General features: G+C 43.2%; 1 protein-coding gene across 1 annotated transcript in view; it reads right to left on the bottom strand.

Moving 5' to 3' along the window:
* kcnh8 (potassium voltage-gated channel, subfamily H (eag-related), member 8) overlaps positions 1 to 23,883 on the bottom strand; it is a 53,931-nt gene that overhangs the window by 28,329 nt on the left and 1,719 nt on the right. The window contains exons 2-6 of the mRNA XM_013135493.4: positions 12,384 to 12,617; positions 9,367 to 9,498; positions 5,821 to 5,960; positions 4,799 to 5,033; positions 4,205 to 4,362 (exon numbers count right to left, since the gene is read on the bottom strand). Of these exons, the coding sequence (XP_012990947.2) occupies positions 4,205 to 4,362; positions 4,799 to 5,033; positions 5,821 to 5,960; positions 9,367 to 9,498; positions 12,384 to 12,617 (899 nt within the window). The remainder of the gene's footprint in view (positions 1 to 4,204; positions 4,363 to 4,798; positions 5,034 to 5,820; positions 5,961 to 9,366; positions 9,499 to 12,383; positions 12,618 to 23,883) is intronic.

Below are 23,883 nucleotides of genomic sequence, written 5' to 3'. Positions count from 1 at the left end.
ACGCCACAGGGGAAGAAATGTGATTGGATAGAGAGCCACCACGGATGTCCCAGGCCAAAGAGGTGCTAACATCACAATGTGTGCAGCACTGTCCAATGATGGTTTGCTGTTACCACTAATTGGGCCCTACAATACACAGAAGCTAGTGATTATACTATACTTGTTGATATTGCTTTGTTTTTGTTGCAGCCCTGGAATTTTAGGTAGATTTGTTTCTTGTTTGAACATATTATTTTTCAAAAGTAAAATTTACTATATGCAAAGATGTGGAAAAAATAAAGGATATTCCTTCAAATTGCTGCACTTGTGATTCATTCTTGTTCCATAACTTTAGTACAGTCATTAAAGTGAGGTGTTTTTCTTTTTCTATGATCAAATACTGATTTATGTGAACATTTATTGTACAAACCTACAAGATAAAACTTCGTCATTTATGTAATGATTCCTGTTGTTAGTGTTTTCTAGGTCAGTGTGTTATGAGTGACAGTGTGTGTTTCTGAGTGAGAATTGTTTCCAGTGTTTTGGGGGAACAAGCTTGTTTTGAGACATGTATAAAGTGTTTTGGTGGTTTTAATAAGTTTTGGGGGTGAGTTTAACTGTTTTGCAATGATGCATGGTGGTAATGCACACTGTGTGAAGAGTTTTGTTATTGTAGTTTCAGTATTGACCGATGCTTGCAAGCAATCGAGAAAAACTGTAACATTCGAAACGCCTTTATCCTTTAATACCTCTGTGATTTTTATTAACAATTTCTATATTTTTCTCCCCACTTCTGTAATTTATTGTTGATATTGTATATTTTATTCACTTGCTTAGGAAAGGTAAACACATATTTCACATTCCAACAAATACATGTATATTTTGTATATATTGGTGTCCCATTTTCCACGTTGCTTTCCATTTCTTTTTCTCATCCAGTGAAACATCATTTCAGAACTAAGGCTTTGCCCACCACTGTTTCCAAAGTAGTGATATTTCCAATGACCTCCTTCCCTCCAGGCGTACCCCCAGCTCTACGAGCCAATCAGAGAAGGCTATCATGCCAAAGATTCCGTACCGTATTTCTTTTGAATAAGCCACAGAAGATTAAGACAATAATGAGGAAGCAGGCAGCGTTCAACTGGGACGTTCCCATATATCTACCATCCCTCCAGGGTCTGCTGGGACATAATTCATGAGAGCCATAATCCTCCCAGCCATAAAGTATTAATAAAGAGGTGAAGTGCCTGTGGCCGCTGTAGAACGATGGCCTTCTAACACCATGTATTTTGATCATTTGAGCTTTGTACTGTAGGATGTGTTGGATAGAAGTCATTTTTGTTTATAGTTGGGAATCAGGTGAAATCAACTGAAGACAGGGAATCACTGTTTCCAAATGTGATTCCCTGTCTTGGAGAGATCTTGGAGAGATGCACCTGGCTCCCACACGTTTTAGTCACAAAGACATGGAAATGGAGAACAGAGTTCTGGTAATACCTATGCACGGATCAAGAGAAAGAAAGAGAGGTACGGCCAGATACAGAAAAATAGGGAGGGAAAGAAAGTGTGAGAGTGACAGAGGCAAACAGAGAGACAGAGAGACTTGAGCGTTTATTTAGACTTTATATTGTTATGTTAATGTTATTGTTATTTCTTATTTTCTATTTGCTTTTGCAACACAAACATTTCCCATGGCAATCAAGTTGAATTTCAATCGAATTAACGGAGACATGGACAGAGAGAGAGAAACATAAAGACAGAGGGGGGTACAGGGAATAGATTTGGAAAGGAAGGAAGAAGACAGCAATGTGACAGATGTAAAACAAAGAATAAAAAAAGAAGAGAGTGACCAAGGAAAGAGACAACACTAAGACACAGCAAGACTGAATGAAAAAGAGTGAGATAGCACAGGGACCCCTAGTCTCATTCTGGTGAAAGTTGGCCTACAGCTTTAGCAGGGACATCACTCCAAAAGCCCGGCAATTACCCCGCACAGCCGGACTCCCCTGGCGTTGCCCACACACCCAAACCTACCTCCTCTGGGACACCATGGTATTTCCACTAATAGAGTCTGGAACCAAGCAGGTCTTTTGCCTGGAGCACCCTGTCATTCTTTGTTTTGCTCTCTCTCTCTCTCTCTCTCTCTCTCTCTCTCTCTCTCTCTCTCTGCATATTCTTTCTCTCTCAATTTCAATTTCAAATTGCTTCATCGGCAGGACATCAAAATATTTATGTTGCCAAAGTGTGCATTGGAGATGATTGTCATTAAAGGGACTCTCCGTAACTTTGGTGACAACGTAGCTTGTTTTCTCTGCTTTGGGGCGGATGTCTCGATGTGTATTTCATGCATGCATAACCTATGAGCGGAAATACTGTCATACCTCAATTGCCCGGTGGACATTGTCAGAAGAAAAAGACAAGAACGTTGGTCTGCCCGGCGTTAGCGAATGAGGTTTTGGGGCGAGACCAACAACTCTGTGGCTCCGCAGAGAGAAAGAGAGTAATCACAGTGCCACCATCTCCTTGTATTATGGGATGTAGTGCTCATTATCTGGGACTCCTCTGGCTCATGAGATATGCACAAAAACATACAGTACTCTGGATTATAAAAAAATATACTAAAGAGCCGTCTTGCATGATCAATAACACCAATAATTACTGTGGAAGAGGGACCAGTACCTTGACCATATGCAAAACACACAGTTGTGAATACAGAGCCCCCAGGCCCACACCATCACGAGTCCGGTCCCGGGGGCTCGATTTTCACGGCTGTGGGCTAGGCATGACGGGTTGTTGTTACACATGAAAAATAAGTACGGAACTCTGTTTCATTATATCATTGACCCAGATACCTCCCAATAAAACAGGTCTACAAACGAGGGAGACAAAGCGTGTTGTATGTAAGCACAACATGTCTCTACTACATGCATCTCTCTCTGACTCTATTTTCTCTTTGTGTGCTTCCTCTGCCGCTGATATCGCTCTCTTTCCTTGTGTTTTTAATTGTTAGCCTCACACACGCCTTTACGATCCCTCTCTTAACCTCAGTTATCTCTCCCTCTGCTGCTGGCTGCCACCTCAACACAAAGCCTGGCGCTAGACCTGTCTGTGTCGCTTCTGGACTCATGTCCAGTCTCCATGGACCTACCGTATAGAGGCCCCAAATGGCACCATATTCCTCATCACAATATCACTCATCTACCTCTGGACAGACTATACACAGAGTACACGATACATGTACCAACACAACACACACACACACACACACACGCACACACTAGTACTAGTGAAGTGCATTTAAACCAAACAACAACAAATATCTCATTCATTGTGGTAAACCACCACTGTACACATGCTTGTGCCTTGATTTAGTAAAAAACAACTTTGCTCATACGTCACTTTTTTCCTGGAAATGCAGTGTTTCACATTCCTGGTCCTGGGGTCCAAAAAGGGTGCACTTCTTTATGTTGCTCTAGCCATAACCTACTTGATTCAACTAATCAACTAATCATTTAAAATACATTTTATTTGAATAGGTGTTGTAGATGTCGGCTTATGTAAACACAGAAATGGAATTCCCATTGGGTCACCCGGATCAGGATTCAGAAACACAGCAGTAAGAGATAAGGTTGTTTCACTGCAAGAAGTGGTACACCTCACAGTAGTTCTATTTCACTCTGTCAATCTGCCCGTCTCTCTGTCTGTCTGTTTGTCTCTGGCTCTTGCCTCTCTTTCTGGCTGTCTCTTGTGAGTTCACTATTTTCTTTGTCATTATGCAATTTTACCCGGTCTTCTCCCTCTTACCTTCTGTCCCACTCTCCCTCTCACTTTCCACAGGCACTGTATCTATCTCTCGCCATCCTGAACCAGTCTAAATTAGTCCCGGTGGAATTCCAGGGTCAATATTCAGTTGTTATATGATGGGAGAAGGGGAAACACATGCCCTATGTCTCTGTCCTCACTAAAGGGGTGTGGGTGTGATATTTTAGATCCTATTAGGAAGCAATAGAAAATGCTCGACCGATCCAATGACTAGATGCTCCATCAAACAAAATGATCCCTTTGGAGCTGCAATTTGTTTTCATTAGTGAGTGGGGAACAAACATTACCCAGGTTTCCTAAAATGTGTAACTTTCCTTCTAAAATAATGACAATAAGCCATACAGCATCACAGTGATTTCAATTAGAGCATAATCGGACGACCAGATCAGAAAGTCTCACTCACCACACTGACTTTGAATGCGTAGAGGAGGTCAAAGGGCAGTGCAGCAACCAGGTCGATGATAAACCATGTGGTCATATAGTGTATGCAGATCAACCGTGCATCGAAGATCACCTGACCAGACTTACTCACATATGTGGTACGGAAACTGAACACAATATCTGTGAGGGAGACAGTGAGAAAGACAAAGACAGAGAAGGGAGTAAGAGAGATGAAGTGAGAGGAGAGAGAGAAGGGGAGAGGGAATGAGAAAAGTGAGAGGGAAAGAGAAGAAAAAAAAGGGAGAGAAGGAGGGAGGGAGAGAAGGAAGGGGAAAGGTTGCAAATCTATTATTTACTGTGAAATTATGTAATAAACACATACACTCCACAAATGTAAAGGTCATAGGTCAAGATCTACCTCTTACCAAACCCCAACTTTACTCTGACCCTAACTAAAGCCTAACCCTCATTAAACCGTAACCCCAACTAAAGCCTAATCCGAACTAAACCTTAACCCTAATTAAACCTTCACCATAACTAAAGCCTAACCCTAACTAAAGCCTGTCTGTAACAGTAAGCCTCCAACCCCCTTCCAGACATCAGTAGGACCCGATACCTATAATAAAGAGTATCTCCACAGCGATGTCGCTGACTGTTGTGCTTCTGGTCAGGTCGTCGTCTCCAATGAAGCAGACATTGTATGGCACCGTCACGGCAACGTAAAAGGTAGCCAGCAGGATCAGCCAATCCCAGCCCGCCTTGAATGTACTGAAGTGAAGCAGGATAAACTTGGACTTTTTGGCATCCGCCACTTTGTACTCAGGCAAAGCTGGTGGGTCCCCAAAGACATTCTGATTGGGTGAAAGGAGAGGGGTACACATTCTGATTGGATGAAAGCGGAGGGAAACACCTTCTGGTTGATTAATAGGAGAAAGAAAAACATTCGGAAAACAATGACATGTGTATTGGCGTATAAGGGTTGAAGTTGGTGAAAGTGGGAGGATTTGGGGACAATGCTGGGAGGGGTGGAGGAGTGAATGGGTGAGGGGTTTGGAGGAGTAGAAATCAAGTTCACAAATTAGAAGGGTATCCAAAACACACTCATAAAAAAATTATATACATCTCAACAGGAGGGCAGTTCTATTTGTAAGGAATAAATGCATACATTCTGTATGCCTTGGAAATAATGAGTGATGCATTAGCACAATTTGTAGCCTTGTCCCCTTGGCAAGTTACATTTTCCAAAGTAATTTACAGAACAGAGGCATTTATTCCACTTATGCCATTAGAATAAAGTAGTCTGTTATTTGTTTGTTGAATCTGGGTTTAGTAAGCTGTGTTCTGTTATTTGTTGCTTGGTGTCTAGTAAAGTTGTTGTAAGTTATGTGTTTGTTGCTGGGGGTTGAGTGCACTGGGTTCTGTTATTTGTTGCTTGTTGTTTAGTAAAGTTGTTGTTTGATGCTAGAAGTTCAGTACATTGTTGACTGTAGTTTATTTATTGATGGTGTTAAGTCAAGTTTTTGTCTGTTATTTTCTGGGTGTTTCATGAAGTCATGCTGCTTGTTGTTGAGAAAACTTGTGGTCTGTTATTTGTTTGTTACTGTGTGTTTAGTAAAGTTAGTTTGCTGGGTGTGCAACCTTGTTGAGTTTTATGTTGCTCTTCTTCTTCCTTTTGTCTTTGTTGTGGATGTGACCAGAGATGTGGTAGAGGACAGTACTGCTCCGCAGGCGAGTTGACCTTAAGGGAGAGCCGGTCTTCAACCTCCCACGTCGACGCTCTACACACACACACACACACAAAGACAGCATATATGCATAAATACACAAACATTATTACTGTTCAAACAGACTACATTGCCCTCTGAGAAAACAATGTGAATGACGAATGGAAAAATTATATTGCTTTGAAGAACTGTTTAGCATCCTATGCTGATTACAGGAAAATCTCGTATGCAAATGAAGGGGTAATTCATTTGCATACAAGAGTATCCTGACTCCTCCTACTACTAGTAGTCTCTGTCCAAAATCAGTTCAGGCATTAGCGCAAACCATTTTCTCCATAATTTTTTAATTTTTTATATCTTAGCAGGGTAGAATACTTGTGTGTGTGTGATTGAGGGTATCTGTGTGTTTACATGTGTTTTGGTCTTGTGAGTGTTAGTACTGTACTAAATTCATGTTTTTGTCCTAAAATGGATGCAGATCAAGAGCTTAGGCACTTCATTACTACCACACACATAAACACACACACATGCTACACAAACACGAACACACACGGGTGTTCAGAGAAAAACCACCAGTGAAGGGGAGACTTGAATGACAGCGATAAGTAGCGTGTGTACGTGTGTGTGTGTGTGTGTGTGTCCATCTGGCATATGCGCATGCCTTCTTTTGTTGTGCACCACAGATGTCATCCATAACAGACAGAAGTCATCCATAACCGACAGAAGTCATCCACAGAGCCATGGAGCCGTGGAGGACAGGATGTGGCAGTAGCCAAGAGGGATGGTGGTTGATGACAGTGAGATTTTGCTCCGCCGCTCAGAAATGTGTGTCCGTGTGTGTTTGTGCGCGTGCGCATGTGTTATGATGGGTTTCCTCTGCCCAGACTGAGTTGTGTTGTTCTGGCAATGACAAAAACCCACACTTCCACAGCTGTGTTTTATAAGTGCTGACGCTGACAACATTCAACATGCACATTTTTGAGGAATTACCATGCAGATTTCATTTAGATTAATACGTCAAATGTATTAAATGAAATGCTCCAGTCTGGTTTCAGACCCCATCATAGCACTGAGACTGCACTCGTGAAGGTAACAAATGACCTTCTAATGGCCTCAGACAAAGGTTCCGCATCCCTCCTGTTGCTTCTTGATCTTAGTGCTGCTTTTGACACTATAGATTACTCCCTTCTCTTAGAGAGACTGGAAACCCATATTGGGCTACGTGGACATGTCCTAGCCTGGTTTAAATCTTATTTATCTGAAAGATATCAGTTTGTTAGTGTGGATGTCATATCCTCTGAAAAGTCAAAGGTAGGGCCCATTATTGTTCTCACTATATATGTTGCTTCTGGGTGATGTAATCCGAAATCACAATGTCAATTTTCACTGTTATGCTGATGACACACAGTTATATATTTCAATGAAGCATGGAGAAGCCTCAAAATTAGCTACTTTGGAAGCATGCGTTTCAGATATTAGGAAGTGGATGATAGATAACTTCTTGCTTTTAAACTCAAGAAAAACAGAAATGCTCGTTTTAGGACCCAAGAAACAAAGATCTTTGTTGGCTGATCTCACTGTGAACCTTGATGACTGCATGGTCGTATCCCAAAAAACTGTAGGAAACCTCTGCTTTACCCTTGACCCTGACCTCTCCTTTGTTGAACATATAAAATATGTCTCAAGAGTTGCATCTTCGAAACATTGCAAAAATCTGAAACTTTCTATCGAAAACTGATGCAGAAAAACCAATCCAAGATTTTGTTACTTCTAGATTAGATTACTGCAATACTCTTCTTTCCGGTTACCCTGATAAATCAATAAATAAACTTCAATTGCTGCTAGAATCCTAACTAGAACTACAAAATGTGAACACATTACTCCACTACTAGCCTCTTTACACAGGCTGCCTGTTAGGGTTAAGGCTAATTTTAAGGTTTTATTGTTAACCTAAAAAGCAATATATGGACTTGCTCCAACTTAACTCGCTGAAATGATCCAGCCATACATATCTACACGTAACCTTAGATTGCAAGATGCAGGCCTTTTAATTGTACCTAGAATTTCTAAATAAACAGTCGGAGGCAGGGCCTTCTCTAATAGAGCTCCACTACTGTGGAATGGTCTGCCAATAAAGGTTAGAAAGGCAAACTCAGTGCAAACTTCCAAGTGTCTACTAAAGACTCATCTCTACAGCATGGTCTATGATTAAGTGTAGTCTGGCCCAGGGGTGTAAAGGTGACCAGAAAGGCTTGTTACTGTCCACCCTTGTTATCTTGCCAGGTGGGCCCTCATCGCCACTGGGATGCCCTCCCTCCAATGCTATTCGGGGGCAGAGTCACTGGCTTGTTGTTGTCTCTTTGTTGCGCACTTGTGCAATTGGGCTGTACTCTGCTGGCAATAGTCCACATTCATGGTGGTTGCAGTTGGTGGGTGTCCCTTTGGTTGATGCTTGGCAATGTGGGTGGTTTGATTTCCTGCCTGTTGGGCCCAGACTGGGGCCTCCCCCAGATAGGGCTACAGTGTCACCGAATCCCCCTGTCTCAGCTCGAAGGTCTTACGCTGCTATATTACTGTGCTGGGGGAGTAGGGTCAGTTCTCTTTCCCCACTATAAATCCTTGGAGATATAAGGAATGCATTTTCTAAATTTTCCCTGTCTCCTGCCATTTTAAACTTAGGAGGACATGAGGTCCTGGCCCACACCTGAGGAGTACCTGGCTTGAAAGACCTGTTGCTGTCCCTGTCCAAAGTCCTCCTGGTTATGTTGCAGATCAAAATTAACCTGACGATTTCAGCTGCCACTGTGCTGACACCTCCCCCTACCCTGTGTTGTCCCTGTCCTTGTTCATGTGGTCATGCTTTGGACCTGGACTAAGTTTAAATAGACTCTGGACTCAGCCCACATGCATTTATTAATTATTACAATTTGTACTCTTAATATGTTCACCCGGCAAAGCCAGAAGTGGACTGGTCACCCCTCTGAGCCTGGATCCTCTCTAGGTTTCTTCCTGTATTTTGGCCTTCTTAGGGAGTTTTTCCTAGCCACTGAAATTCAACACTACTATTGTTTGCTCCTTGGGGTTTAAAGCTTTTTGTAAAAGCACTTTGTGACAACTGCTGATGTAAAAAGGGCTTTACAAATACATTTGATTGATTGAAATCCACAGCCATTACTCCTCGCTTTAATCTCTCTCTAAAAGCAAATGCAGCATCAGCCCTTTCCTCTGTGTGGAAAGTACTTCAGTATTTTAGTAAAACGGAAGTATGTATTTTGTTTGCTGTTATTTACAAGAATTAAGGTAATTAGACATTAATACAGGAAGAGAGATTAGTCATTAGTCATTGGAGAATACACACATATGACATGCACATCAGTAAAATCAACACTCGTACACACACATGCGAACGTATACACACAAACACACACACACAGACACACACAAACACATTCCCACTGACCTTCCCTCTTGTCCTCTGGGGCGGTCTTGGCCTTGGTGTCAGTGATGTCTTTAAATGAAGCCAGAAAGAGGACCACGTCTCCCTTCTCATTCTTAATGGGGACAATTTCCAGAAGGCACCAGAACACTGAAGCTACAGGAAACATGCACACACATTAAAGGTATGATATATCCCATACAGAGGAGCAGGGTGCCCCTAGAGACCCATCCTGGATTCATTAAGGTTACAAATTCAGCCACACTAAAGAGACGCTCCAGACTGGTTGATTTCCTGTTAAAGGCAGGTTGTGTGAAGAGCAGCTCACTCACTAGTGCCCAATCACAATTTAACTGGACCTTTAAATGAACCTCGACTTAAATATCTGCATCAACAATGGGATGTTGCTAAAAATATGGTCAGATTTGAGCAATAGCTGTGAAATACTTTTAATTTGTGTAGTCCAGTCAGTTGATGGCTGTCTATCCAGGTTAGAAACTGTGTTAGTCAATTGCTTCCACTTTCAATTCTTATTTTTCTTCCTTGTAGCACTGACAGCTTATAGCTAGTTAATTAAGGGGGGGGGGGGTAATATTACTGGGTTGTGTGGTTGTCCCACCTATCTATCTTAAGATGAATGCACTGTTAGTTATTCTGATTAAGAGTGTTTGCTAAATGACTAAAATGTAAATGTAATTTTCCGGAGCATGAATAAATGTACTGAAATGTACTGAAACCATGAGGAGAAGAAGACTACTGTGGAGTTCTCTGATTCTTCTTCCTCTATCCATCTCTCACTCTTTCTCTAGCCATCTCTCTTTCTCTAGCAATCTCTCTTTCTCTAGCCATCCCTCTTTCTCTGGCCATCTCTCTTTCTTTAGCCATCTCTCTTTTTCTAGCTATCTCTCTTTCTCTAGCAATCTCTCTTTCTCTAGCCATCTCTCTTTCTCTGGCCATCTCTCTTTCTTTAGCCATCGCTCTTTTTCTAGCTATTTCTCTTTCTCTAGCATTCTCTCTTTCTCTAGCCATCTCTCTTTCTCTAGCCATCTCTCTTTCTCTAGCAATCTTTCTTTCTCTGCCAATCTCCCTCTATCCATCTCTCTCTATCCATCTCTCTCTCCTCTATCCATCTCTCTCCTTCTTTATCCATCTCTTTCTCCATGTATCTATATCTGTCATGTCTCTTTATCAATCTCTATCGACATCCATCTTGCTTGCTATCCATGTGCCATTGTCCTTTTATCTTTTCTCTAGACCTCACTGCTGCTCTCAATCACAGCTCTTTCTGGTCCTCTCTGCACAAAAGGTAGATTATCATCATCACATACACAGAGATCAGTCACAACACTCCCACTCCCAGCACATCACTGCTACATCTTTTATTAGTCTACTTAGATAGAACAAGAAAAAAAGGGACATAATTAGGAAATGAGATAATGAGAAGAGACAGAACGCTTGTAAAAGAGATATAGAGATTGAGACAGAGAGAGTGAGCATTTAAAACATGGAGACAGAGGGAGACAGAGAGAACAAGAGAGGGAGGCAGACTGAGAGAGAAAGACAAAGAGAGACAGGGATGGAGACAGCCAGAGGAAGGGAGAGACAGACAACCAGACAGAGCGAGAGCCACCATTAGAGCTGGAGGTTTGTTAAAGTTTAATGTGTGTGTTGAAGAATGACTGTTAAGTAATGATTGCAGGGTTTGTCACACTGATGGTTGTGTTTAATAGGCCTATAATGAGACCTGACCACAGCCATTCACATTCTTCCACTCATCCATGAATCTGTACTAACCTATATGAGAATACCATTGAAATATCAACACAGAACAGCCCATGCCCATAAATGAAAGGTCCATTCTTTAAGTATCTATATTACAGAAAACCGACCCGATACCGGATGAAGATGAGATGATATTACAGAATAGGGCGGCAGGCTATGTGCAAATCTAACTGGGATTTTTCTAAAAAACGTTGTCATTGCGATTTTTAAAGGGGCACCATTTATGGTATTACCAGCATAAGTACAAGCAAAAATGACCAGTAGATTGCTTTAAGTTAATGTTTCAAATAATCTTTTTTACAAAATGAATCAGAGTGCCTGAGATATATTTTCCATTTAAACATTGTTGCCGGTCCGTCAATCAGTTTGCACTGATTTGTAATCTCCTAATACTGGCTTTAGACACACTATTCTTCATACCCTAAACCACCCTAAACTAGATAATACTCATTCGGTAATGGAAGACAAGGAGGAGGCATGTCGTGTTATTGTTTAAGAGGCAGGAGTCTACACTGTGCCCCTTGAAGCGATATACAGATCAAAACACTTGTGTGAACTCTTTGAATCACAGCAATCAAATGACTTACGTGAAACAAAATGACAAGCATAATTGTTGTTGTTTGAACAATGGGTTGATTGTTTTTGACTTAACACAACAGCATGAAAACATATAGTGAATAGAAAAGAAAAGAGAGAAAAAGGGCAGGGCTTGGTGTGTGTGAGGAATAGAGGAAAGAATACCTGGAGTAAACTATAAAATGGACATTACATGTGCCTGAGTTGTTTCAATATATTACATTGCCATATAAATATTCCTCATGTCAATATTGCGATTTTGATGTGAATTATTATTTTCTATTTACTGTATTATGAATATTTTCTGATATTACAATGCAAAAATATTTATGTAAAGCCCCATTAAGATCTAAACAATATAGAGATGTGAAAGAACTGATCACCATTTTATTTCTAACTATCTTGACTTTTGTGCAGAGGTTGGAAAGGAGAGTGTGTAGGCAGTGTGTAGTGAGGAGAAAGTGTGTAGGCAGCGTGTAGTGAGAAGAAAGTGTGTAGATCATGTGTATTAAGTGGAGAGAGTGTAGACAGTGCGTTGTGAGAACAGAGTGTGTGGACAGTGTGCAGTGAGACGGAGAGTGTGTAGGCAGTGTGTAGTGAGAAGAAAGTGCGTCGACCGTGCGTAGTGAGAGCAGAGTGCATGTTGGGGTCCTTAAACGTAACCCCCACACCACTTTCCTTACCTGTCTTTCTGTAGAATTTGATCTCATCCTTAAACTCCTTGCGTTCCTCCAGTGCATTGTCAATGCTGAGAATGATGGTCTCGCTGCTCTCTGGCCCGTACAGGAACTTACAGGCACAGCTCTTCTGCATGACTTCGGCCCGGGAAAAGCCGGTGAGCTCACAGAAGCCATCGGAACAGTAGACGATGGGAAAGCCTTGGGACACTTGGGCATTGGCCAGGATGAAGTTGCTGTCTGGTGGAATCAAAGGTAAGTACATTAGATTACAGCATTGTTTCCAGAACTAGGGCTCACGGCCCCATGTCGGGGTGGTCTGATCTGAAAATGGTGCTGAAAGGGAAACTTTGTGAAAACTCAGTGTTTGGTTGATGAAACCAGGAATTATGTGAGTAAACGAAAGTAATTTCTGCAAGATTATGTATTTTGTTTACCTATTTCTGAAGGATGAGACTTTCAAGAGTCTCAGTACTCTCTTTCCCTTAGAACCACATAAAACAGTGTGGACAGGACTAAGCAGTTAATCCGACAATAATCATCAATTACATTCACACTATCATCAACAGAGAATTATGGTAGAGCTCCCTGTCAACCAGGACCTCCACACCAGGCAGTGTTGGAGGAAACTCCCTGTCATTCAGGACCTCCACACCAGGTAGTGTCAGAGGAAACTCCCTGTCATCCAGGACTTCCACACCAGGCAGTGTCAGAGGAAACTCCCTGTCAACCTGGACCTCCACACCAGGCAGTGTCAGAGGAAGACACTGACCCCAGCCACCCAAGCCCTGTAGGGCACAAATGGTGTACGGTACCAGGGCCTCTAGTCTGAAACCATTAGAACCTTACATAGTTTCCACCACCAGGCCAAAAGAATGTTAAACTAGGCAGACAAATGAAAAATCATCAGCATACAAATCACTTTTAGAACTGTCCCTCCAATACTGAATATATTCACAGCCAGTAGGCACAGACCTATAGTCACACACACTCATGTATGCATAATGTGAACTACTGATACTGCTCATTACCCACCCTCTGCTCCCTCTACCTATAGGTACATAAACGTCTGCTGCATACCTACTCCTTGGAATTGTTACTGAGGAAGTCATCATGTTTATATTCCTTGAGTTAATGCCGTCTATCTTCGTTTTCTATTTACTATTTCTATGTACTAATTTTGTAATATTTTTGGGGGAAAATGCACATAAGTAAACATTTCACTGTTAGCCAAGCCCTGTTGTTAATGAAAGACTGTTGTTAATGAAGCATGTGTTAAAATACAGTAACACTTTATACAAAGTAGGAAAACAATTTGCAAAGGAAATTGCAAGTCAACAAAGACACAAGTTCTTTATTGGACAACTTCAGTCAGATCCCATCTCATTTCAGTCGATGGCATTCTGTGTGATTTTAAGTTAATGAGTGCTGGTTTAGAAAAAACTGTTTAAGCCTAGCTGAGATTTGGTTAATAACCCAGCTCACTTGACAGCTGGCAATTTGGCCTTTGACTATTAGAATAAACTTTTAACAACACCCTAGCCTCAGACTATTACAATAAACAAATAATGATGGGAATTGAGGCTAGACTGAAGGTCAGAAAAAGGAACTTACAACACAGAGGTGATTTCTACCGATAACAGTGAGGAAGGGTTGTTTATGCCATTGGACTGAGGGGTCGGGACTAATGGAACAGACTATTACTCAGGGTCCTAAGGGCCCAGTGGACTGAGGGGTCAGGAGTAATGGAACAGACTATTACTCAGGGTCCTAAGGGCCCAGTGGACTGAGGGGTCAGGAGTAATGGGACAGACTATTACTCAGGGTCCTCAGGGCCCAGTGGACTGAGGGGTCAGGAGTAATGGGACAGACTATTACTCAGGGTCCTCAGGGCCCAGTGGACTGAGGGGTCAGGAGTAATGGGACAGACTATTACTCAGGGTCCTCAGGGCCCAGTGGACTGAGGGGTCAGGAGTAATGGGACAGACTATTACTCAGGGTCCTCAGGGCCCAGTGGACTGAGGGGTCAGGAGTAATGGGACAGACTATTACTCAGGGTCTTCAGGGGCCAGAGGGCTGTAGGGTTGGGACCAACAGGGGACAGACTATTACTCAAGGTCTTCATGGGCCAGAGGACTGTGGGGTCGGGACTAATATGGGACAGGCTATTACTCAGGGTCTTCAGGGGCCAGAGGACTGTGGGGTTGGGACTAACAGGGGACCGACTATTACTCAGGGTCTTCAGGGGCCAGAGGACTGTGGGGTTGGGACTAACAGGGGACCGACTATTACTCAGGGTCTTCAGGGGCCAGAGGACTGTGGGGTTGGGACTAACAGGGGACCGACTATTACTCAGGGTCTTCAGGGGCCAGAGGACTGTGGGGTTGGGACCAACAGGGGACAGACTATTACTCAGGGTCTTCAGGGGCCAGAGGACTGTGCTGACTTGGGGGAGGCCAGGATGTAGCTTGTATGTTCTGACACTTGAAAGACTGAGGAAGGCCATATGTTAAACAGAGAGTTACTGGGGAGTGAAGCGAGGAGGGAGGTTGGGTGCGATTAGAGCGAGAAGCTGCTTTCTTCTGGTATCTTATTGAACTCACTTTCCTCTGGTATTGTAGGGTCTTAATATGAACTAGTTGGCTACAGTGGGAAAATAATCCTTCAGCAACAGGAATTATGAAGTGGGCATTTGTTACATGAACATTTTATAAGCTTTTTTACCTTTAAATACAGAAACATTTTTTCTAAAATACGACAATCAAATTAATCAAAATATACTCCCGGATCTGTTACTGTTATCTAAATATGTATATTTCATTATTTATTAAGACCCAGGCGCTTTTCAATACAACTGAAGTTGTTCCCATTTGGGTTAATTCCAAAAACAATTTTCTGCTTCAGTAATCTCTCTTGTCACCAACGACTGATATTTAATTGTTTCATGTCTTGTGTCAACCTTCTCAAACAAAATAATGATAATTCTGTGTTTAACCAGAATGTTTGTACATGTCCTTCAACTGGAAGGATTTTCATAATTCCTATAAGCACACAGAATTTCAACTCCACGCTCTCTGAATCTGAAGTGATTTGTGAATCAGAAGAGAAACATACTGAATGTTTTTATATACATCAGCAGAAAAGGCTTTCTGCATTATAGGCCAGACTGCAGTATGTCTTGGGACTGTCTGGAGGCTGCACGCATGCATGCACGCATGCACACACACACACACACACACACACACATACATACAGTTAAGTGAAAAACAGACAGGAGGTGACAGACAGTTGAAGACTCACCAAAACAAAAAGACAGGATCAGACAGACAGCTAAAGACAGACCGGAGCAGACAGACAGGAGCAGACAGACAGCTGAAGACAGACTGGGCAAACAGACATAAACAGACAAACAGATGAAACAGACAGGTGCACACAGACAAGGACAGACAGGTGCAGAGAGACAGGAACAGACAGACAGGTGCAGACAGACAGTTCAAGACAGACCGGAGCAGACAGACAGTTGCAGACAGACAGTTCAAGACAGACTGGAGCAGACAGACAGGTGCAGACAGACATCCTGAACTCCTTTCCCTTGTGTTCTGCCCGTCCAGGAGAGGCTCTCAGTCTGAAGATGTTCCAGGGTGTGTGTCTGCTCCCAGAGTGTGTGTCTGCTCCCAGAGTGTGTGTCTGCTCCCAGAGTGTGTGTCTGCTCCCAGGGTGTGTGTCTGCTCCCAGAGTGTGTGTCTGCTCCCAGAGTGTGTGTCTGCTCCCAGGGTGTGTGTCTGCTCCCAGGGTGTGTGTCTGTTCCCAGAGTGTGTGTCTGCTCCCAGAGTGTGTGTCTGCTCCCAGGGTGTGTGTCTGCTCCCAGAGTGTGTGTCTGCTCCCAGGGTGTGTGTCTGCTCCCAGAGTGTGTGTCTGCTCCCAGGGTGTGTGTCTGCTCCCAGAGTGTGTGTCTGCTCCCAGAGTGTGTGTCTGCTCCCAGGGTGTGTGTCTGCTCCCAGAGTGTGTGTCTGCTCCCAGAGTGTGTGTCTGCTCCTAGGGTGTTTGTCTGCTCCCAGGGTGTGTGTCTTCTCCCAGAGTGTGTCTGCTCCCAGAGTGTGTGTCTTCTCCCAGAGTGTACAGGGTTTACAATTTTTGTGGGATATTTTCCATCGCAATAAGAAAAAAAATCTACTTCTGTCTTAGGTTAGTTGAGTTTAAACATTACAGTTGGGTTTAAGGGTTAGGCGTTTTTGAGTGGGGTTTATGTAAAAGAGGATTTTGAATGTGAATTATGCTTTGGGTGCCCACAAGCATAGTAGCATAAAATATGTGCGTATGTTTGTGTGTGTGCGTGTGTGTGTACTATAAAGATCTGTGTTTACTGGGGTGCAGTGAAAAAACACATTATCAAAATACTTTCTGTTATTTCTCTCTTACAATTCTCTCGCAGTCTCTCCATATCTCTCTCTCTCTCTCACACACACACACATATAAACACAGGTGTCCCCATGTGGCTGGGTTGCTCTTTAATAGCACAGATTGAATCAAGGCTGGGTGTGATTTGGGGCAGTGGGGGGTACAGACACTTCTGAATAATCACAAGTAACTTGTAATGTCAACTTGTGGTCTCTCCCCACCAAGCCTCTCCAGTCACCAGTCCTCTCCACTTCTCCTACTGATCCATTGCTCATGTTTTCTTTGAATCTCCTTTCATTCCCCGCTTCTACTTCTGTCCTTTTCCATCTCCAACATCTCCTCTCACCCTACGTTTTCTCATCTCATATAGTCCCTTCAATCTTTCTTCTACTCCCCTCTTCCCCTCCATCCCTCTCTCTCCTGCCATCCTTTCTTCTCTCCATCCCTCCCAACCTGGCCTCCATCGCTCTCCCTCCCCTTCTTCCTTTCTCCCTCCTTTAACTCTCTCTCCTCCCTCCCTTTCTCCATCCCTCCTCCCAGCTGCTTTCTGTCTCCCTCCTACTGTTTTTAGTCTCACTATCTAATTACTCTTCCTCTCCTTGCCCACAAAAGCCTCAATTCATCCCTGTTTTCCACCCACCCATCGTTCTTCTTTCGGGAACTTCTGTTCTACTTTTCCCTTCATCCATCTATGTCCATCATTCTCCTTCTCTCTCTCTCTCTCTCTCTCCTCTAACCTTGACACCATCTCCCCCTCTAGCCCTTTCCATCCTTTATCCCCATCTACAGTATCTCCAGCCGTACTTCCATATTCACATTTCATTCATGTTTCCTGCTTCCTCTCCCACTAATCAACTCCATCTCCTCAACATTCCATCTCAGATCCCCATCTCTCCTCATATCCCTCAACCTCCCTCACTAAATCCTCACCTTCTCTCTCCCCCACTCTTTCCATTTTCCTGTCACTCCATTCATACCCCTCTCTCCCGCTGCTCCCGTTCCTCATGTCTCTCTCTCCCCCCCTACTCTCTCTCTCACCGTCTCTTTCTCTCTTCTGAATCTCTTTGCCTAATTGCTCCAGTATAGCAGCCCATAGATCATCTCCCCCCTGTACTCCCACTGCTCTCTGACAGCTGTGTGGAGTCCCCACAGGGAAAGGGAGAGGGAGCCAGGGAGCGAGAGAGAGGGGGACGGAGAGGGGGGAGGGATAGAAGGTAAGGATATACACAGAAGAAGGATGGGAACGGTAGAGAGGGATGAAAGGCAAGAAGAAAGGGAATGCTGGGTCAAGCAGATTGAAAGAGGGATAGAAAGATTGTGGGAGGAGAAGAACAGAGAAGGAGAGGGAAGGTTGAGGCAGGTTAGAGGAGAGAGAAGTTTGAAAAAGATACAGAATATTAGAAAAGGAGAGAGAACAATAGAGAATGTTAAATTGGGTTTATTAAAGGATAGAGTTGAAGGAGTTGAATGAGATGAGATCATGGGGGAATCCCCAACAGAATTTCTGAAGCCCTGTTGAAATGCAATACCCAGAGAATAGGGGTTATTCAGGCAACAGTAACCCCTTCTTACTGCGACCTGACTGTGGTTGATTGGTCATACCGTATGTAAATATTGTATATATGAAACACATGTTGCTATTCCATTCTCCTGGAAAACAGTGTGATAATGAATATGTATTCTCACCAACATGGAGCCCAGTAGCAACTCTGTGATAATTCATTCAAAGGTGTAGGAAAGTAGGACAGAGCTCCAACTGATCCCATCCCAACTGATCCCAAACAATTTTTTCTTTCTACTTGCTGAGTCAGGACAGGAGAATCTCAACTGGCCGAACCATGAGAGCTTGGCCAGGTTTTCAGTGTTCACAGGACTCTTGTGGAAACCATCTGAAATGCTCAACCAGAGGGATTATCCTTTAGCAACAGCTGTGATAAAGTATCTTTCTGTCTTGGATTTTCCAATGCGTTTGGTCAAACTGTCTGCACATTGTTGGATTGCATCCTACCTGGCAGACATCTTATAATGGCTGATGAATCTGTGTCTCCCCGATGGTCTCTCACTACCCACGTCCCCAGGGCTCAGTTCTAGGTCATTTTCTCTCTATACACCATGTAGTTTAGCTTAATCATATCCTCTCATGGACTCTCCTATTATTGTGATGCCAATAATGACACTGGACTTTTTCTCTCCTTCCCCTCTCTCTGAGGTCGCGAAATGCATTTCTGTGTTCCATACTTGGATGTCAGCCCACCACTTCAAGCTCAACCTTGACAAGACTGAGCTCCTCTTCCTCCAGTGGAAGACCCATCTGCACCAAAACCTCTCCATCATCCTCCCAGAGTTCAAAGAACCTTTGTTCCCTGGATAAACCCCTGGAGGCGGAGAAGGTACGAATCTAGGCAGTGATCATCTCACATCTGAATTATTGGCCTCTATGCCAGTGTCGTTTGATTAATTTCTGTAATCGTATCCATTTGATCCCGCCTGATACTCAAAAAACAATTGAAAACCCAGAATTGCACTTAATATTTTAGTAACACCTATTACTCAAGTATGCATTATCCGTCACTCAGAACACATTGCAAAGCCTCTGTGCACAAACATCGCCGCGGAAACGTGTTTTGATCAGGGGCCGCTGATTGAGTGTGTGACATACAATCATAAACAGACAAACGATGCTTGCCCACAGTGATTGTAGAATATCGTCGGGGGGGGGGGCTGAGGCCATGACATGGTGGCTGCTGTCTCCGCCCCCCTACTCCACCCGGCCGTGCGTCTCACTGTCTCTTCGTGCAATTACAAACAGTTCAGGGCAAATTAAGGATACAGATATCTTAACTGCACAAGATATGAGCCTGAATAATGCAGGAATGCCACAATTTCTGTACAATCTTATGTACTGATGGCTCTACTCATATGCCTGGGCAAGCATAAATAATACATTACACTGGCAAACAAGCAAGGGCTCAACTCACAATATAACCACAAGACTCTAGCAGTGGAATAACGACCGAGAAATGAGGCTACAAAGTACAGCGTCACAAACAGGAAATGCAATTAAATATTTTCTGTCAAGAAAGTTGGCATAGTTGGTAGGCTCACGCTTCAGGAAGGCAGCAACCGCTCAGCACACTCAAAATGTTTCTCTTTCCTTGCATCCCAATGGTGGAACCAGCTTAACCTTGAAGCTATGACATAATCCCTGCCCTTTTTCAGAACAATGCTTACAATCTTTTATTATTATCAACTGTTTTTTTTCTTGCTTCTAGTGCTGACTTCGCTGATAGTTTTTTCACTGAGTAAGGTGTATTTACTGTTATTAGGTTGTGTGGTTGGTCTCACCTAGTTATCTCATTCTATGGACAAGAGTGCCAGCTAAATACTTACAATTCTACATTTCAGAAATGTAAGATATCCAATGTTATGGAGAAATGGCCAAATTAATCATAGTTATAGTCAATTAAAAATAAGCATACTGTCAGAAATACCTGTACAACCCACTACAGGCACACCTGGCCAAGCAGGAAGCCACTGAGACTCTGAAGGGCAGCCAACTCCTTCACCCCACCACCCTTTAGAACCATTTCACTGCTCCAAACTAATACAAAATACACACACAATACATAACCTATCGTCAGGAGAGTGTGAAGACAAGATCCAAACACACACAGACACCTTTTAGAAATCTCTCTCCTTGTGGGGACAGCCCCCCCCCCTCACTCTTCTTGTCAAGATTATCACTAGACTAGTAAAACACACATGCACATATGTAAAAAATCCACGCACACACACACACACACACACCAACAAAAACTCTTTCAACTTTTCTCCTCTCAGGCTGACTAATTGAAGATTTCAAATCATTAGACAAACCCTCAACTTTAATCGTAGCTGGAGCTTTTGTTAGCTCTCAAACATCACATCCCATTGGCTCATGCTACTAGGAAGATTACTGCAGTCATTACATTTCATACATTCCTGTGAATTGTACGGAGGTCGCTTGCCTCTCTCTCCCTCTTTACAGTACTCCTCACCCGCTGATGCTTACCTCTCCCTGTACGAACGTCTGACTCCCTACAGTAGACCTCTCACCGCCCAGATCCATCCTCTCTTATTCCTCCTTCTCTCCTCCCTCTCTCCTCCTTCTCACCCCATTCCTCTCTCAAACAATTAAGTATGAAAATGGCTAATTGGGGCCCTCACCAAGAATTGGTTTATCTCAACCCTGATTGACGATCATTTTTGACAGTCCATTAGAGATTATAATTAGCATTCTCACTAACAGACATTGCGGAGCTCTCTGTTGCCATACAGCATTGAGACCTTAGAATCTGGCCGATAGACGGGTGTTGATGTTGTCTCCTACTGTGGTTTCCAAACATGCCTTCTTCAACCCATGATGGCTCTCGGTGAAAATGCACTGAGTGCCCTTGTTGCGTCGCCATTCTGTAATGGAATAAAAGTGTCTTTCATATAAAATATGAGAGCAAAATTAATGGGAAATAAATGCACGACCACCTTATATCCTTTAACCCTATCTTAAAAGGTGTGACTTATCAATCCAAGCAAAGTGGTACGACTGCCACTCAGATTGCTTTGAAAGGTTTCCAACGTAATGATTACTTCACAGAGATTCATGAGAGGTCAATTGCTAGAGACAGAGGTGGCATTTTAAAAAGGTGGCGCAGACATAACATCACTCTGTTCCTTTTCACAGAGAGGTGAACCGCTGTGATCTCTATGAGAAGGTTCTGTCTGTCAACGAGACCTGAGCCAAACCTGAGTCAGCTTTAAACACTCATTTACTGTCCATCTCTAATCATTGCAATCCTCTGGCGAATCTTCCAACAGCTTAATTACAGACGCTTCTTTAAAGAAATGTTAATCACCGGATGGAAATTGTCTGCTCTGGTCTCATAATACACACATCCACATACACTTACAGGAACAGTCGCTACAGCCATATCCCAGCACCCCCCCCCCCCACCACCACCACCCCACCCCCACCCCTCTGAGAAAGCGTGTCAGTACGTAACTATAATTACCTGGCTGTTGGTGGAATTACTCGCTCAGAGTGGAAAAATAGCAATCTGCAGAACGGCCGTGACAGAGGAGCCCTTTGGGAACTATTACACAGCGTTTTACTGGGAGTTTAGATAAAGACTTTAGGCATTAACTCTCAACCAATGTTAACCGTTGAGGTTCATGAAACGTTGAAGTGATGCTATACAGTCCCCAGTGTGTGCGTCCGCTGTGCAGTCTCTCCATGGTATACGCTTGGCCTAAATGTGAGTCAGTGTAATGACTTCTAATGGGTGTCACATAAGACATCCAAAATCCCAAATGAATGATGATGATGTAACATGACTGTAAGTATATATTTTTTTTTAGCATGAACCAAATTCAACAGTTTGACTCAGAGTCAACTGGAACTCTCATGAACAATGTTGTTTTACCATTAGTCCTCGGCTCTGAGGACACATATACAGTCTAAACAAGGACAGATATGCCATCTAACTAAGGACACTTGCAGTCTAACTAAGGACACGTGCAGTCTAACTAAGGACATGTGCCGTCTAACTAAGGACGCGTGCAGTCTAACTAAGGACACGTGCCGTGTTACTAAGGACACGTGCAGTCTAACTAAGGACACGTGCAGTCTAACTAAGGACACGTGCCGTCTAACTAAGGACAGGTATATAGTTCTACTAAGGACACGTGCAGTCTAACTAAGGACACGTGCAGTCTAACTAAGGACACGTGCCGTGTAACTAAGGACACATGCAGTCTAACTAAGGACATGTGCAGTCTAACTAAGGACATGTGCAGTCTAACTAAGGACACGTGCAGTCTAACTAAGGACATGTGCAGTCTAACTAAGGACACGTGCAGTCTAACTAAGGACATGTGCCGTCTAACTAAGGACACATATATAGTTCTACTAAGGACACGTGCAGTCTAACTAAGGACATGTGCAGTCTTACTAAGGACACATGCCGTCTAACTAAGGATACGTATATAGTTCTACTAAGGACACGTGCAGTCTAACTAAGGACACGTGCGCAGTAGAAATGTATGGGACACATATCGTAACACAGCTGAGTCCATTCTTTTCAATGAGGACATGTCTATAGGACACAATCGGAACGATGTTGTCAGCCAGTTGACAGCTCTTTCCTTCCTGTCGATCTGGGCCTACCGAACCATGACGTCAGCTGGCCCATGAGGCAGGCCCCTCTGTTTGGTTCCTCCCTCTGGGCCCCTGGTCAGACCAGGGCACCAGCCACCGAGCACAATTTATCTGGTCAGGCTTCACTGCTTCCATTTTGTTTGCTCATTCAGTTCATCCCAGGTTTCTGTCTGATGCAGCTCAAGGACAGCAGTGTGTTCATTGTGATGTAGTGTTGTAGAGGTAACTGCATTCACAGCAGTACTCTATAGAGACCTATTTCTTAGTGGGACATTAATATTTAGGATTGTGCGCACCCTAAATGGCATCTTATTTGCTGTATAGTGGAATACTTTTTACCAGAGCAGGTCTGACCAACCCTATTCTTGGAGATTAACCCTGCTTTTGATTATGGAGATTTTGCATTTCATCTAGGTAATTATTTAGAATCAGGTGAACAGAATTAGGGTTGAAGTGAAAACCTACAGGATGGTGAGTGGGTTTTCCAGGAACATGATTGGACAGCCCTGTACCAGAGCATTGTGGGCCCTAGTCATATGCAGAGCTCTTTAAAGGGAATAGATAATGGAGACATTTGGGATGGAGGTGGCTACCTTCCTATGTCTGAACAGCTGGAGTAATGACTGTATGCACACATATACACACCAAACTCTGCCCACACACACACACACAAACATGTTTTACATGTTTATTGACACATGATTATTGACGCAACAAATGCATACAGTACTCATAAAATACAATATGTTGCTGCTGCTGCTGCCACTGTTTATTACGTGTCCGCTGCTACCCCGATATTACTCATACACTGAAGCCCCTACTTTTTTTTGGTATTCCATGTAAATAGACACGTTATTGTTCATGAAATATGAATTCATCAATTTGTTTTGCATTCATGGTTGTTGTTATTTGTGT

This window comes from Esox lucius, chromosome 10 (genome assembly GCF_011004845.1).
Source record: "Esox lucius isolate fEsoLuc1 chromosome 10, fEsoLuc1.pri, whole genome shotgun sequence".
Taxonomy (NCBI): Eukaryota; Metazoa; Chordata; class Actinopteri; order Esociformes; family Esocidae; genus Esox; species Esox lucius.
This window is presented reverse-complemented; position numbering and strand designations above follow the sequence as displayed.